At 43.5% G+C, this 16,096-nt stretch overlaps 1 protein-coding gene across 1 annotated transcript in view; it reads left to right on the top strand.

Annotated features, from left to right (window-relative positions):
- Nucleotides 1-16,096, top strand: part of PPM1H (protein phosphatase, Mg2+/Mn2+ dependent 1H) — a 260,854-nt gene that overhangs the window by 129,520 nt on the left and 115,238 nt on the right. Inside the window, exon 4 of the mRNA XM_042947048.1 lies at nt 7,645-7,757. Coding sequence (XP_042802982.1) covers nt 7,645-7,757 — 113 coding nt within the window. The remainder of the gene's footprint in view (nt 1-7,644; nt 7,758-16,096) is intronic.

Below are 16,096 nucleotides of genomic sequence, written 5' to 3'. Positions count from 1 at the left end.
GTAATTGCTTATGCCATGGGGCATCTTTTACTTGCAACTGCTGTATTCCCACTTCTGTCCACTAGAGGCCAATGTCACTTTGAGGCAGGCCTCCTCAGTGGTCTCCAGCTGCTTCTGCCCATTAATGCCTCAAGGGTACTAGCAACCACTCTCCTGGAAATGAGAGGGTCATTCAGAAAAATACTTAGTCAAGGGCCTCATTCATGTCTTTTAAATTCTTTCTGCTTTTAACTAGCCAGTTAAATTACCTGCAATTTTTACCCTGGAACCTTCGTTGTCGGCAAAAAGATCATTTCACTTTCCCATGTCATTCAGTCAATAAATGAGTGATCAGAACTAACTCTATGCCAGGCCTAACTGGGAAAAGAGCACTGAACAAACTAGGCAAAGACAAGTGTTAGATGAGCAAAATAGAAGTGGGAAGGGCCTTGAGTGGAGAAATGCAGGGTGAACTAGGGGCCCTATAAAGAGATGAAGTGAAGGGGTCCCTTGGGCAGTAATGCTGGGGATGGGGGCGAGGAGGAATAATGCAGACAGAACGCAGGAGGCCGGTTCCAGGGAAACTACATCAGAGAACCCACATGGGCCTAAGGCAACGAGCTGATGTCAGGGGTAGGAATGATGGATGTAAGGTGAATTGGAGAGGTGGTCAGGAACCTACCTGTGGAGGCCCCGGTGTGCCACGTTATGAATTTTTGGCTTTAAGTCATATCTGTTTTTCGGTTCCTCCCAGCATGCAGCTTCCTCTTCACACTTCAGTTTTTGTCAGATTGTCTCTCTAGTCGCCAGTATGCCAGAGGCCTACCTGGACTTTGCCCCACCTGCTTCACCTGTTAAATGAGAAGACTCATCGTTCCTTGGTTCGCAGGGTGCTTGGTAGGGTTGGCCCTACCTTCTGTTCAGCTAGCGGCTGAGCTAGTTAATGTCGGTTGGCCCAGAATAATTATTAATATACTGTCCCCTTTTAGTCTCAAAAGCGACCCTGCTTGGATAATGTCTTATGTTTACCCTAATTACAGAGAGATGCTCTTGTTTTTTCTTTGCTTCATCAGGGACTTGAGGAAAAATGGACTCTAGTATCATAGAAACGTGCCTGACTTAAACATTAAGTTCCTTGCGGTGAGCTTCAGAACCCACAACACAGAAATTATACAGTGTACCTTCAATTTAATGGCCTGGAAGGCCATTGCCAACTCGTATAAAATACTTGTTCCCTTGTCCCTTTTAAATATTACATTTTTAATGTCTTATTATTTTGTTTGTATTTAATTTTCGAGAGAGGGAGACAAAGAATCCCAGGCAGGCTCTGTGCTCTGAGTACAGAGCCCGACCCGGGACTCCATCTCATGCACGGTGAGATCATGACCTGAGCTGAAATCAAGAGTCAGATGTTTGACTGACTGAGCCACCAGGTACCCCTCAACAGGATATTTTTGAGAGTCCGTGTTTGAGGGCAAACTGGTTTTTTTGAAGTGCCCAACATGAGCTGATTTCCTTATCTCGTTGGCCTGGCCTTGGTGGATTCTCCTCTGACCTTGCAGAGTGGGGCACGCTGGGAATTTCCCGGCCATTCCTAAATTTTTCCCTCATGGTAGCCAGCTACTTTCTAGCTTTCCTAGTTCTCAGTATCCTTAAGGTATTTCAGGTTCTGTGCTGTTCTGATCCTCCGTAACAGAAAGAGTCGGTATTAAATAAGATTCAATTATTTCAGCTTTGTGCCTCTCTTACTTTCCCTCACACTTTTCATCCCTAAAAATTCCCCAAGCCCAGCATCTCAGCCTCACATTTGCCTTGCTGATGACACCTTTGCAGCTACCCTTCCTGAGATTCAGAAGTAACTTGCAATATCTTTACAGGCACAGCTTGCCTTTCACTTGGGGTTTTGCTTTATTTACAGCAGCTCAGCAACATAGAATCAAAGATCTTCGGTCTTTCTCTGTCTCTCTGTCTCTCTGCATTGTCCTTCTCAATTAGTAGTATTTATTGAGCTTCTATTTTATAGCTAGCATTCTTCTAGACACCATGGGAGTCTAGAAATAAAAGGTTAGACTATATGTCTGGGGGCATTTGTAGCCCCACATTATATGCATATAGAGATGTATAACATCTCATTTATTTTGATGCCCTAAGTAACATTAAGTGGGTTGGTGACATGTTGATACCGATCTGAAAGAGAGGGTCAGGTAAAAGATTTAGAAACCCCAAGCCAGAATAAATAGTACTTCTTTAGAGGAAAACGTAGGTCCTCGTTCCAAAATACAGACTACCAGAAGTGAAAGATACGTTCTGAACAAGCTATCGTCTCGATAACAGTTTCATCAAATACTGTAAGCTTCTTTGAGGGCACTGCTTTTCCTTTCCTCTTTGATCCTCTGGTTGCCTGACGCAGCATGCGGCTTGTGGTGAAGGTGACCTCTGACCCCTGGCCTCTAAAACTTACTGTGCTTGCCTGCTGAGGCACATTTACCCTTTGGCCCCCTTATTGTATCTCATCTTGGATTTTTCTTCACACTGAGAAGGCTGTGTAGTCCATTCTTCCTGTGTCCACTATGGAAAAATGAACCATGGTTCCCTTCTAAAGGACCAGAATCTCAGGAACTTTCTGACTGACTTCAATTCTGCTTCCCCACAGAGCTTTGTAACGATGCCTCCTTGAACAGCTGAGATTTGCCACCGATTGTGTTTAGGCTGTTGCTGGGCCCAGGATGATGGATGAGGATAAGAGAAGGTCTTTTAGATCCTGGGGTCAGTCTTCTTGCTTCCGCAGCCTCCCCAAACAGGACTGCATGGCCAGCCTTTCAGACTCATGAGGGGAATCACTTCCATTGTTGGTGGAGTTGTGGGAGACCACTGCTCTCCTAAGTCAGCAGAGATGAGCCTTTTAGCCTGCCAGCTATAGAATTTGAGCTCCGGACAAAGGCAGGAGGAATTTCAAAAATTCTGTCCTCTTTCCTTTTCAGTGCCAGTATAGAAGTTTGGTTGTTAGGAAGGAAGAAAATGGCAATATTTTTGTTGTAGAACTACCATACATCCTCCTGTCGCTGAATTAATGATTGGAAATAGCACTCAGCTTGGATTTATTGGTAAAAACCTCATTTCACTATTGTGAAAAAGAGGATAAATGCAAAGCTTATTTATAGTTTATAAATCCTAGTGTTTTCAAATATTAGCATATTCATCGTAAGTTATGGACCTGCTTTCTTAAACCTATGTCTTTCTGTGTTTAATAAGCTAGAGTTTTGTTTTGTCTTTGTTTTGGTAGAACAGGAAGTTCCTCCTAGAAGGATTGAGCATGTGATTCCACAAACAGCCAGCAGGTGGCAATATGAGGCAGTATTGGTTTTTTCCTTCCTCATTGCCTGGCTGACAGATTGGCTTGTTCCCAGAATAAATCAAAATCAGACCCAGATACTAAAACCATGCAGAATCTTATTATTTGTGACTGACACTATTAGCAATGTGCTCAGAGCCGTGTTTTAACCCATCTATGGGGAGCTGCCAAGTCCTGTTGAAACTACCCAACACTCGCTCCCTTCTGTTGTCTCATGTTGCTGTCCTTTTGCAACCTGAAATTGGTAGGAAACAAAGAATGATCCTGAAGCTGCATCATCCCTGGGACTTTCAAACCAAATTATAACCATCCCGAGCAATATATTTTCTTTCTTGCGGTTCTTTCCTGCTGAATTAGTCTCATTTCACACATCTCTCCTACTTCCCTTCATTGCCAGTATCCTTCCTTGAAACAAAAAGAAAATTAAATCCCAAGTCTTTAAAAATTGGATCCGTTCTTATGATTTAGAGATAAATCTGGCTTAAACGTAGTATTTAGACAGACACACAACACAGGATAAATCAGTCCTACTAAACAGAAGGGACTGTTTGAGCCATCTTGAGCAGTCTGCAGGACCCTTGACTGAGCAGGTAAAACAGTTATCTTGTTAATTGAATATTATGAGTGCGTAAATTGGTTTTTTAGATTACACTTGCAAAGGAATGATAGTATATGCATGTGTTTTGCTGGCAAGTTATTCTAGAGTTATGTCTTGGGTCTTGTTGACAGCTAAAATGGGGAAATACTCCAGACAGGTTCTTGTTTAGCACAAAGCAATGGGCAGTAATTCCCATGATTTCATTGATATTTTTTTTTAAATACCCAAACATGAGGGTTTACAAAATAATAACTCTACATTTTTATGTATTTTTAATGTAGAGTGTGGGAAGCTTAAGCTAATTGGAAAAGTTGAAGGTTTGAAGGGTAGTTAATTCAGCAGTAAATATCCTTATTGACTTCATTTATCATGTTTGATCTGGTAGTAAAAGAACCATGCAGATGGTCCTTTAATGTTCCTTTCAGTACTAAGATTTTGTGAAACATCTTTTAAAGAGGAGTAGGTGGTGTAGGAAAAAAATAAATGTGCTATTTTGGCTTCTAGGGAGGGGAGGGGAAGCAATTATTTTTAGAATATGTTCTAGTTACACCCAGTTTTAGAAGAAATAGAAGAGTGTATTTTAATGTCAGCGAATCCTTCAGGGGGATGAAGTCTGTGGAAACACATCTTTCAAATCCTAGTCACTGTGATCGCAGGGAGCACACACATAATTCACGTGTGTGTGTGTGCACGCAAGGGCATCTGCACGCACACACATGCACGTGTGTATTACCACAGAAGCGGTGGGGGGTGATAGAAGGGTAAACCTATTAGAGTTTCCTGAACAAAACATGGCTAGACTTTAGTCCACTGTTTATGTGACAGTGTTGCCAAACTTAGCATTCCTTATGCTGGGGGAGCTACAGAGGGCACGTAGTTGAAATATAGGAAAAGATGAAAGAAAGGATGAAGTCAATTAGAACAAAATGCTGAATCGCACTATTAACGTAATGGCAAGGGATTAATTGCGCAAGCTAGCTGTAACATCTTCCTCCAGATGAAAGGCAAATAGGCACTCTGCTGTAGCAGAAAATCGCGGTGTCGTACATACACTCGTCTTGATTTTTTTAAGAAATAATTTCCGGATCAGAGTTTCTGGCAATGTTAACTGTGATACAGAACACACCTGTGATGCAGGATGAACTTGTTTGAGTCCCAGTGGAAATTTTTGCCATGGATGCTGCTTTCACTTGGGCTCTGTGTATCATAGCATTTTCTTTTGGATTGCACGAGTGATTTAAGTCTTTCAAGCATTATTCACACCCCACTCCATGTATAGCATGCAAGCAGTTGGGTGCTCAAGGGATTTTCTTAAATAAAAATTGTCTTTCATTCAGACATTAGGTATTCAAACAAATGTTGATTCTGGATATGAAAACATACTTTCTGTTAGCCCCAGCATTCCTTCCAGTATATTAAAAACAGTAGCATAGTCGTATTGAGTGTGGACTTGACACACCAGTTTATATACTAATTTGATGAAATATGTGTCTATCATAACATCAGCTTTATTTTATTTAAATGGGAAAGAAAGGGACTACATCCATCTGCAAACTGCTTTGTGAATAGGGTTGTTGGTTCGGTTTTTATGCATTGTTTGGAGGTTAAACAGACAAAACTTCTGACAACTGGATGTTTTCTTTCCCTTTCACTTCCTTGTGACAGTCTCTTTGGCTGATCTTTGGCTGATACTCATGCTCCTTCTCCTCACCCTCGGGGCTCCTGCCATTCTTGTGTAGGTTCTGATAACCATTCATTCATTCTTGCCAATTGACTGCATCTGAACTGAAGCATGGGTTCCTGCTTAATTATCATCTTAGCATTTATTTGCGTCCTAAGCTTTTCCTTTGTCAATTACAGGGAACACATTTCTCATGTTACGGAAGGGGTAAGGTGGTAAAGAGATAATTTGGACACCCAGGCATTTTTAAAGGTATTTCTTCATTTGCCCACTCAACAGATACTTATTAAACTATCTTTTTACCTGGCCTGGCATAGGTGTTGAGGGTCTAGCAGTGAGCAAGAGAGGTCTCTGCTGCCGGTCATGGAGCTTCTGGGTCTGGGAAGGATCGAGATGGCCAGCTAAGCCCCTCACACATAGCATCTGATTTCATCCTCACAGTACTCATTTAAGAAACTAATTTATACAGAATTTGAGTAAATTTGTAAGATCCAGTCTTTGAAGGCGGTCCTCATGCTGGACTCTCTGCAGCTTTTCTTCTCTTCGAAACTACCACATCCCCCCACCCCCCCACACACACATTCTTAACCCCTCCCCGTGGTTCCCCAGCCTTTGTTCTCCCTTCCCCCTTCCCCAGTTGATTCCCAAGTAAGTTAGTTTCTCCCAGATTCTGATTTTGTACTTTTTATCTACTTCCTTTTTACCAGTATGCTGATCTTCATCTGTGTCCTTGGCTCAGGCTCTTGCCCTGTTTCCAGCTTTTCACTGGTGATTTGTTTGAACTTGTGTTACCACCTCTGGCCTCTGGAGCCGAGCGTTTGTGATAAATGCCAGATTACTGAATTATCTCCCCTTTTCCAGGAGGAGGCTGGTTGAAGCAGCAGAGTTGTGACTCTGTGGGTTTCTAAGAACCACAAAAGTGCCCCAGTCCCCGGTCTGCCAGGGGGACCCTCAGAATCGGCCCAGGCCCCATCTCCTCTTGTCCTCCTCCCTCACTCAGCTTCAACCATAGATTACCATGGAAGTGTTTGGCCTTATTTTAGCCAGCATCCAGTTTATTTTCCTAACTCCACTCACATGTTTCTGGGGTCACAGAACCCATGCTTCTGTCACTGACCCAGAATTTCACGAAGACCTGTGTCTTGGATGATGCCTATTTGTCAAGAGAAGTCTTGGTCTGTTGTTGATTTTCTGGGTGTGGGGGCCTCAGTAGGTGGCAGGTGATAAGAGGCTTTGGATGAGGAGAATCAGATTGAAATCCAAACCCCAACCAGGTAAATGTAGGCAAGTTACCCCCCTTCTGCCCACCCCCCCCCCACATGAAGGTTAATAATACGGTTATGAGGATTAGCTGAGACTCTCTCTGTACGGTACTTCGCACCCTGCCTGACCTGGAAGAGGTGCTCCTTGAGTATCAGCTGTTGCTGTGAATGTGTGTCACACACACATTTGTTGTGAATCTGTGGCTGTCGGACAATGAAGTCAGATCAGAGTTCGTAAGCTTCTAGCTTTGATGAGTAAGACAGGGCAACCGGTTGGCTCCTGCCTGCTTTTGAAGAGAGGACACAATTCTTCAAGTCACTTCTCTTATCTGGCTGCAAAAAGAAACTATTGGAGACTTTGGGGTTAAAAACATTGCTCAGGTCCAAGTAGTCAGCATTACCAGCCTGTCTATTTATTGTATTTCTCACATGGCAGGTCAGGCATTCCATACAAAGACTAAATTTTCCACAAGCTGGGGTATTTATTATTGAATGCAGTTGGTTTTCTTTTTCTCATTTTTGTTCTGATTAGATCCGTTTGCCATCCCTTGTTTCCTGTCTCTGGTCTGCAGATGGGCTAATAGACGACAGTTTTATGCCAGTGACCTCAGTGATTAAATGCTCTTCAGGTGGTAGAAAGGTATTAACGATTTTCTTGTCTCGTCTTTGAAGCACATCCTGACTCCGAGGGCTGTGTCAAGGGAATGAGGTTAAGAAAGTCTTTGATATGAGTTCCTGTACAATCCAGCGCTAACTTTGTTTTCTTCTCCAGGACCTACAGATAGAACGAGAGAGGAGTTCATATAATATATCTGGTGGCTGCACAGCCCTCATTGTGGTTTGCCTCTTGGGGAAGCTGTATGTGGCGAATGCTGGCGATAGCAGGTGAGCACATTCTCTGTCTGGTTCTTCCTGGTCTCTAATGCCTTCCATAATTTTTATCTGGTTTAAAATAGTGATAGGAAATAAAATAACTCTGTTTGAGATTAGATATTGAGAAAGATGATCTTTCTCCATGTAAATAAAGTGCATCTAAGATGAATCATCTGGCTGGTATTAAGAGGTAAATGCTGTCTCGTACCTGCCCAGAGTAGCAGGTCACGTATAGACCTGTGATTGATCTGTATACCTGGGATTAATACCTGTGGCTAATCTAAACTGGTAGGATACAAATGTGTTTTGACTTCAGAACCTGATCTGCAGTAAAATCTTAGCAGAGGCATAAAACAGGAGAGGGGAAGGAGGAGAGGGCTTTAAATGAAGGAAGTGTTTGGAAGGGACTGGGGAGGACTCTGTAGCTGCTTCTACTTCTGCCCAGTGACTTTGCTCCGTCCCCTCCCAGAATCCCGTGAGTTTCTCCCTTTGTGCACAAGCCCTTAAAGGCTCTAGTCTCTTTTCTGGGCTCAGCCGAAAGGAATTTTGGCCAAGAGATTTTGGTTAACCCCTAATCTATCCAGCATTATCAGGAATAAGATACATTTGCGTTTTATTTTAAATTACTAATGTGTCCTCACTTAACACGCAGGGAATTTTAAACTTCTAGATTTTGTGAAAAGTGTTCTAATACGTATTACATACGTGTCTGTCCCCTTTGGTAACAACATAGGTTGGCTTTCTGCTAAAGACCGACTCTTTGTTTTGAAAGCAAAGTACTAGACTCTGTGCAATATGTCCTTAGAGGATGGGTGGTTTCCCTATGCAGCCTACAGTGTTAGGAGGCCCTCGTCCCTCAGTCCCCTGTCTCTGGGTCACGTGTCTCTTTGAGCATCCCTGCTTGCCCTTGGCCCTGCTCCAGGTCTGTCCCCACTGCCTCCTCTTCCCTGCAAACCTCAGGTCATGGCCGAGGACTGACTCCTGGCCGAAGACCAACTCCAGTAGGCAGCAGGGGAGAAATTTAGCTTTGACTTCCATTTGCAAAGCAGGACAGCCTGAGGGAGTCTTCATTCCCTAGAGGGAATCATCCTTTCCTGGTCTTCCCACTGAAGATTCCAGAGAGTAAGGAGAGTGAACTGCCAAGGCAGCAGTATTTGGAGTTTGACAATTGATGGCTTTTGAAGGTCTGTTTTATTTTAATGTGTATGTGGATTTCCATTAAACTCTATAAGCTATCTCCATTTCAGCATGATGTTTTGCTGGGTAAATGGAAGTGTCTATAAGATACCATGTTTATCCCGTGGCTTCCATTCCTCAATGTCTTGTCAGAGTCCCAGCAGGAGACAGACACCTACTCAGGTGGGTCAACTGAATGAAGCAGTGAAAGGAACCCCGCACAGGGGTCGGGCTGGGGGTGGGGCACTGGGGCTCAGAAAGACTTTTACACCTGAGGGCTGCAAGACCCAGAGAGGACTTGCTCCAGCAGAGCCCAGGAGAGTGGGGTCATGTGTGAGGGCCCCTGGGCAGGAGCTACAGGAGAAAAGGGAAGAAATACTTTGACTTCTTTCTCTTCCATCCCCCACCTCTACCCTCGCCTCTTGCCGGGGCTGCCCCATGGATGATCTCAGGTGGGAGCCAGGTGACAGGGAGCCCACGGAGTACTGGTCACGGAGGTCAGCCAGCTAGGGCATGCACACAGACCAGGGTGGCATCTCTGGGGGCGGGGGGGGGGGGGCAGCTGCAAGCAGCACCCCTGCTGTCTCCCCTTCCCTTCTCCCTGCCAGGGTTTGAGCTTCTTGCACATAGGAATCTTCCATCTCCAGGGGCCTTTTAAGACTCACACTGAGGAGCAGGCCTTTGGGCCTGTTTTTCTGTTCCAGGTCTTGCATTAGTTTGGAGACAGATGAGCAGGTAAGGAGGTGATGCCCTTCTCTTCTGAGTGAGACTGAATCAGCAATTCAGCCGTTGCACTCATATCCACCCTAGGCTTTATGTCTAGTTCCATGCCCTTTGCAATGAGTTTGCTTTTCTAGCCCTTCCATGACTAGGGAGGTGACAGAGTGTCTTGCTCCCTGGGAACAGGTCCGCTCCTCATCTCAGGAAGCACCTCTCACCAGATGATCCCCAGAGAAGAGAACCCAAATTTCTGGGCCTGGAGTACCTTCATGTTGGATTATCCTCTTCATAGATACAGCTGCTCCCTGGGGCCTTCTCCTCATTTTTGAATCTAGTTTTCTTCAAAGCTCCTAGCTCTTTAACAGAGCCACTTACCCAGCCATGCCTTCTGTCCTCCTTCCCGGAAGCTCCAGTGCCCTGTCCAGGATCTGCCAGTCTCCAGGACTCATCTTCTGGACTCTTGTCCCCACCCTTCCCCCACCCCACCCCTTGTGTTTAAAGTGCCAATTTCTAGATCAGATCTTGAACTCCACATCTGTAAAAACAGTGGTGGTGGACTAAATAATCCCTAAAGTTTCTGGCATTCCATGTATATTACCCCATGAGGAATGACACTTTTGGAAGATAAAGTGATGCTATACTTGTTGATTTTCAGTAATTTTTATTCTTCTTAGAGTCAGTTTTTGAAATCTCAGTATAACACAGGTTCCCATGTTTCTAAATGTTCATAAAAGTATGATATTTTACAGGTTCCCAATAGTTTGAAAAGCCTGATAGGTACTTTTATCCTCATTAAAGCTATAAAGCACACACACGCACGCGCGCGCGCACACACACACACACACACACATATTATCCTATGATAAAATAGCATCTTTAAAAACCTAATAAGCTAAATTACATGTGCAGTGTTCAGGCTCCAGTATCTAGGTATGAATTGGGGGTTTTATGGCTGATCGGTTGGATTTGCTGTTCATGTATGGGTCAAATGTCATATAGAAATCTAAGAGCAGTAAGAATTGTTATTTGTGTTCACCATCTGGAGGATAACCTATAGGACATATATTCATTAGGGTGCTATTTTTAGCTCTTGTATGAACAACAGATATTCACTATCTTCTTCTGTAAGATCATTGCCTAGTTTATGTGCCAATAATATAGGTATTTGAATTTACAAAAATAGTCAGTTATTCCCCAGAATCAACAACTAAGTGAACTTTGATCAGATTTACGTAAATGTGGGTCCATCATTACTTCTGAGCAAGTAGTCATGAATCCAAGGGCTGAATTTAAACAGATGATTAGAGTTGACAGAGTTCTGTAGCAATAGGGCCCTGATTAATTCCTATTTTTTCTTCTTTATTGCCAGACATTGGCTGTTGTATGTTTAAATCTTGACAGGTTTTTTTTTTTTTTTAATGTTTTATTTATTTTTGAGACAGGGAGAGACAGAGCATGAACAGGGGAGGGGCAGAGAGAGAGGGAGACACAGAATCCGAAACAGGCTCCAGGCTCTGAGCTGTCAGCACAGAGCCCGACGCGGGGCTCGAACTCACGGACCGTGAGATCATGACCTGAGCCGAAGTCGGACACTTAACTGACTGAGCCACCCAGGCGCTCCAAATCTTGACAGTTTTGAGAGTGAAAACAAATCTTTGTCATAGGTTCACTACCCCATTATTATTCACACTCAGGGAAGGAGAAGCATTGCACTGGTTTGATTCAGAAGCTACTGGTGGTAAGGAACTATTTTCTGAGCCACTTAGCAAACTGTGAACCATTTGATTCCCCGTCAGGCACATGTATGTTGGCAGTTTTTTTCAGGAGGGGCTGCCTCCTGTTGTTGGTGGCTTCGTGGTTTTTGAGTCACTGACTCCCCTCGGTGTAGTATGATGCACCTCGGTCTACAGTGATGCCAGGTGACTAGTGCAGAGTTTGGGACAGACTTGCCTTTCTTTCCTCAGCGACTGGTGCACAGCCTGGAACAGATCTGCCCTTCTCACCTCAGCCGAGGTAACTAGCTGTAGAGGAACACGCAAGAACTACTTGATGCGTGACAGTTGCTTTATTTTTCCTAGGCAAAGGCAGCCGACTAAACACCTAGGGGATCATAAGGGACTAGGAAAGAAGCAGATGGTGGGCGGGTTTCTTCTTCTAGCAAAAAAGAACTGGTCGTGTGCAAATGTCATGCAAAGCAATATGCAAGCTATCACCCATTGTGTTTGAGTCATTGGCTCCTTAGGGCTTGGAGGGATTCTTCAGTTTGAGAAGATGCTTTGAATTCATTTTAGAAGATGATTTCATTTTATTTCTATGGAGCTAAGGCACTAAGGAGGCAAAGCCGGTGCCACTTATTTGAAACAACGTCTGAAGGTTTGGCAACTGAGACTAGGTGAACTCATTCAGATGAAAGAACATCGTTGAAGACTTGTTAACTTGATGATTCCACTCTTGCCAAATTTATAGTAACAGGACAAGAAGACATAAGTGCTAGGCACATGTTAAATACCGTAACATAATAAAGAATTATATCCAATTCTCTCAGTAATTTAGTGACAAGCAGGCATTGTTAATGTCAGATAGGTATACTGAGGCACAGCCAAGTGATTTCCCCCAGCTGGAAGTCAGAGTGCCACATATATATATGTGTGTGCCATATCTATCTATCTATCTATCTATCTATCTATCTATCTATCTATCTATCTTAAGTAGGCCCCACACCCAGCATGGGGCCCAGTGTGGGGCTTAAACTCATGACCCTGAGATCAAGATCTGATTTGAGATCAAGGGTTGGACACAACTGACTGAGCCATCCAGGTGCCCCCAGTGTCATGTGCTTAGTGCCTGTACCTTGGGATTTCCCATCCGTGCTAAGACTTACAGGGTTTTTTTGTTTGTTTTTAGAGACATTTTCACGTCTCTAAAATCAAGAGTTTCTAATTAACTTTTTTTTCTTTCCTACTTGTATGTAAAATGATGGCATACATTATAATCAGTGACATCTTTGATTTTACCTGAAAAGGTTTATGGAGTGTAAACCTTTGAGGGGATGGCTGCACTTAAAATCTATTTTAAATACATTGCAATAGTGAAGCAGATAAGCTTTGAGTGGTCCAGTTCATTCATTCATGATACAAGGAATGCTATTTTCTCAAAATGAGGGCTGCCACCCACTTTTAAAGGTCTCAGAGTTCTGTGATAGCATTGTAAATTCTGTGTTTTAATTTTGATGATTATCTATTGAAAATAACAAGCATTTTCTGGATTGCCTGGCTGACTATGTTGTAAATAATAACTGCCTTGAATTCAGATCCCCATTTTGTCATGTTCAAGGTCCTCCTAAGGGAAGATCAGGAAGGTCAAATGTGTTCATGATGTAGCTCTATCTATAGGAGTGAAGAAGCATTCCACTAATTGTCCTTAAAATGAAGCCAGGAAGTCCAGCCAGGGTGGCTTTCTTTGCTATCTCTTTCCCTCATTTTTAATTGTCCAGAATTATCCTCCATCTAACTTACAGCTTTCCATACTCATTCAGAATATGGAAAGGTGAATTCCTCTGGTAAGTCTGAATTTTCTTGAGGATAGGAGTTAGGTTTTAAACAAGACTGCAACATTTCTCAGTTCAAAACCAGTTATATTTCTGTGGTGTTTTGTCTCTCAGCCTTCTCCGCTTTGCTAGTGGTAAGACAGTGAAACATGATGTAACTTCCTCCAACCCAAGAGAATGTAAAGAACTATTCCCTCCTGTTGATGTTCATGGACATAAATGCCCGGTACACAACCTTCCTGAAACTGCTTACTCATAGGTGGTTCGTCTATCCATACCTGCCAGTGAGCTGCTTCTTTGATAATGGCCTTCCTTTGAGTCCAGAAGTATATTTGATCTTCTTCCATTGACTACATTAAGTTCACCACATCTCTCACTGTGTTTCACAGGTATCTGAAAAATAGTATGGAGAAAAGTGAAAATTAACTTCCATTCTCTACTGTGAAAGTTAAATTGCTATTTCTACCTTTTTCTGCATGGCTCCCTCTCTTTTCTGTATATATTTGCATAATCTCTTAGCTATACCCATAACCTGTAGAAGGGAATAGCAGAAAGAAAATATTACTATCAAATACTCACAAATACATGCAAAGACATAGAGACTGTGATGGCTCATAACAGTCTCTCCTTTTCCTATCAAGCCACTCACTGTCTACACAGAGGGCATGTAAGAGACCCTTCTCTCTCTGGACTTCCTCCCTATCTCTTCCCCTTGGATATTTTTGAACCTGACCCTGACACCCCTTGCCCTGAATCAGTGGTTCTCAAAATGTGGTGCTCAAACCAGCAGTAGTATCTGGGACCTTGTTAGAAAAGTAAATTCTGGAGTTCTACCCCAGACCAACTAAATCAGAGACCTAGCGTATAGGGCTTTAGCAATCTATGGTTTAGCAAGCCCTCCGGGTTATTCTGAAATATAGAAGAACCCCTGCTCTGAAGTCTACTCCTGGCATCTAAGAGAGCCAGGAAGGAGCCACTGTGTCCTTAGGGTTTAAAAACTACAGCTCTTCCTGGCCTGTGGCCAAAGTGCCCAACTCTGAAGGCTATCCAAGCATCCGGCCCTCCTGGCTGCATCCAGACACCACATGCTGGAGGGCTTCTGTGGTGATGTTCCCCCTTAGGCTCTCCGATGCTGCTGCCTGAGGTGGAGGGGCCCTGCCTGCACCTGTCAGCTGGCTGCAAATTCCTTTTTGCCAGTCTCCTACTCTGGAGCATAGGCCCTTCTCCTTGAAAAGTGTGAGTTAGAGTAAAGATTTCTCCTATGGTTTAGCTCCTTATCTCAGATTCCCACTGACTGCTAGATAGTTCTGAAGCCTCCCCCCGCCCCAGAAGCCCCCATTTGTCTCTGAAATGGGTCAAGCATGCCCCTGTGTGGACTTCTGGTCTCTTATGGTTGGGCCCCTGGCAGAGTGCACTTGTGGCTGTGGTTTCCCCATCCCACCCAAATCATGCTTTGAACAACTTTACTCCCATGGAAGGGCTGGGCCGGGAAGTCTCTTGGCATTTGTAGGAATGGAATATTTGCACATACAAATACTGGCATAAAATGGTTCATGATCGTACCTTTTATCTATCCCTAGCTGCTGAGATAGGATGAAACAGTGCATCAGTGTCACAAGGGAATTTTCCAGTGTAGAATCCTAAAGTTTTATCTTTGGGCCACATTGGCCATCACCATGATTTTTAGGGTTTAGTCATCTAATTTGTTGATCATGTGAAGTCAGGTAAGATGAGCTGGCAAGATACAGAAAGACCTTTAGTACCTGGCAAAGTGGGCTACAACTCACCAGGTGAAGTTTAACAACAGTGAAGGTAAAGTGTATTACCTGTTGAAAGGGGGGGGGAAGCTAGCAGGATATAAGAGATGAAGCTTATCAGTGGCTCACATTTTTTAAAAATGTATTTAAGTGGACAGTAAGTTCAATCTGGTCAGTGTGGTGTAGACACCAGAACTTAATGTAATCCCAGACTGAAGCATTTGAAGTATGAGGCAAATAATACATAATGTTTTTTTGTTGGCTTATTTTGTCTCAGGCATTCTTTCTAGTTTCTAGGGCTTTACATGAGTAACCTGATTAATCCTCACACCAGCCCTTTTGGGGAAGAACTATTATTAATCTTGTTTTACATGTGAAGTCTCTCTCTAGGTAACACAATTCAACATGTGCATGAATGGACAGGAATATTCCAGAGGCCAGAGTGGTGAAGAGGTTTAGAACCATGTTTGAAGGGATAGAAAAAAATGCAGACTAAGTAGAGTTTGTTAGTCACATGGAAAGATAATTTGTATTGATGTAAGAGATCTTTGGATATTCGTCAGGTACGAGGGAGCGTGGAAAGGGTTGTTCTCCATGAGTCGGGGACAGAGGTGATAGCCACAGGAGGAAACGGCAGTGGTTAGGAACATGGGCTCAAACTGCCCGAGTTGAATCCTGGCTCGGCCACTTGTAGTTGTATGCAAACTTGGGCCAATCTCACGTGTCCAGTGGCTCAGTTTTGCTACCTGTAAAGGAGATGATGGCAGCACCACTTTCCAGGGAGGACTAGATGAGCAGACGTGAAGAAAGCATTCAGCACGGGGCCAGGTCCACAGTAACTGCTCAGTAATGGTTAATTGCTTTATTGTCATTGTACTTGGTACAAACTCAGAGCTGAACACAGATGCAGGGAGCTGCTGTGGAAAATGCTGGGTTCTCTCCTAAGGAAAATATTTGTGCATCAGCTCTATGACCACCTAGCAAGAGTGTTGCACTAAGTAATTTGATTTTTCAGGGTCCCCATTAAGTGCCATGTTTCAGTGACTTGAGGGGAATCTTTGAAACATTGTGATGTTTCCTTTTTCCTTCTTATAAGAAATTAATGATCTCATGATTTGTATTAGGACAGGTACAAAGGTTTCCTGCTGTGC

This window comes from Panthera leo, chromosome B4 (genome assembly GCF_018350215.1).
Source record: "Panthera leo isolate Ple1 chromosome B4, P.leo_Ple1_pat1.1, whole genome shotgun sequence".
Taxonomy (NCBI): domain Eukaryota; kingdom Metazoa; phylum Chordata; class Mammalia; order Carnivora; family Felidae; genus Panthera; species Panthera leo.
The sequence above is the reverse complement of the archived record's forward strand: the minus strand, read 5'-3'. Positions and strand labels throughout refer to the sequence as shown.